Genomic DNA, 769 nt, shown 5'->3' with positions numbered 1-769 from the left:
AGGGAGAGCGGCCGGACATTCCCTGACAGTAGAGAGCAGTGGGAACCCTGCCCACAGGGAGAGTGGCCGGACATTCCCTGACAGTAGAGAGCAGTGGGAACTCTGCCCACAGGGAGAGCGGCCGGACACCCCCTGACAGTAGAAAGCAGTGGGAACCCTGCCCATAGGGAGAGCACCTGGACGCCCCTGACAGCACAGCTGAATCCAGATAACCTGGCCCCGAGCATAAGACACACACCTATTCTGCAGTCGAAGCCGAGGGGAGAGGTAGCGGGCAGGCTACTGCCGACAAGATCAGCTCTACACCCTGGCCTGCCTGAGAACCTGGTACCTTGTCCCCGCCCACAAGGAAGAGGTCCACAGCGGCCCCGTTGATGCCGTGCCGCTCGCAGAGTCCCAACAGGATCTCCTTGATGGAAAAGCCTGCCTTGACAGCCACCACACAGGACGTCCCGTCTGGGAGGAGGATGCAGCAGTGCTTGGTGGCCTTGTCCCTCTCGGGAGCCAGGGTCCTGCAGGCCTCCGACTGGAGAAGGGAGACAAGTGGTCATGGGAGGCTGGTGCCATGAGGAGGTCCAGCCAACCCTGGGCTGTGTGTCTTGGGAGGCCAGGCAGCCTGCCTCTGACTCACCTGCAACAGCTCCTGTGCAGAATGTCACGGTCAGTCTACACAGGAGCTTTGCACAGGGCCCTCTAAACTGTTGAGTTTTCTAAGGCAATACCAGGAGAGTGTTTATCTTCCCCCTAACTCTGGGCTCTATACATACTT

At 59.7% G+C, this 769-nt stretch overlaps 1 protein-coding gene across 6 annotated transcripts in view; it reads right to left on the bottom strand.

The window, feature by feature from the left end:
- The window catches only part of RGS12 (regulator of G protein signaling 12), a 96,366-nt gene that overhangs the window by 13,179 nt on the left and 82,418 nt on the right, over positions 1 to 769 (bottom strand). For all 6 annotated transcript variants that reach the window (XM_023507679.1, XM_023507677.1, XM_023507678.1 and 3 more), the window contains one exon: positions 332 to 526. In XM_023507679.1, the coding sequence (XP_023363447.1) occupies positions 332 to 526 (195 nt within the window). The remainder of the gene's footprint in view (positions 1 to 331; positions 527 to 769) is intronic.

Source organism: Otolemur garnettii, unplaced genomic scaffold, assembly GCF_000181295.1.
Source record: "Otolemur garnettii isolate 467f Iridium unplaced genomic scaffold, OtoGar3 scaffold00198, whole genome shotgun sequence".
Classification (NCBI taxonomy): domain Eukaryota; kingdom Metazoa; phylum Chordata; class Mammalia; order Primates; family Galagidae; genus Otolemur; species Otolemur garnettii.
The sequence above is the reverse complement of the archived record's forward strand: the minus strand, read 5'-3'. Positions and strand labels throughout refer to the sequence as shown.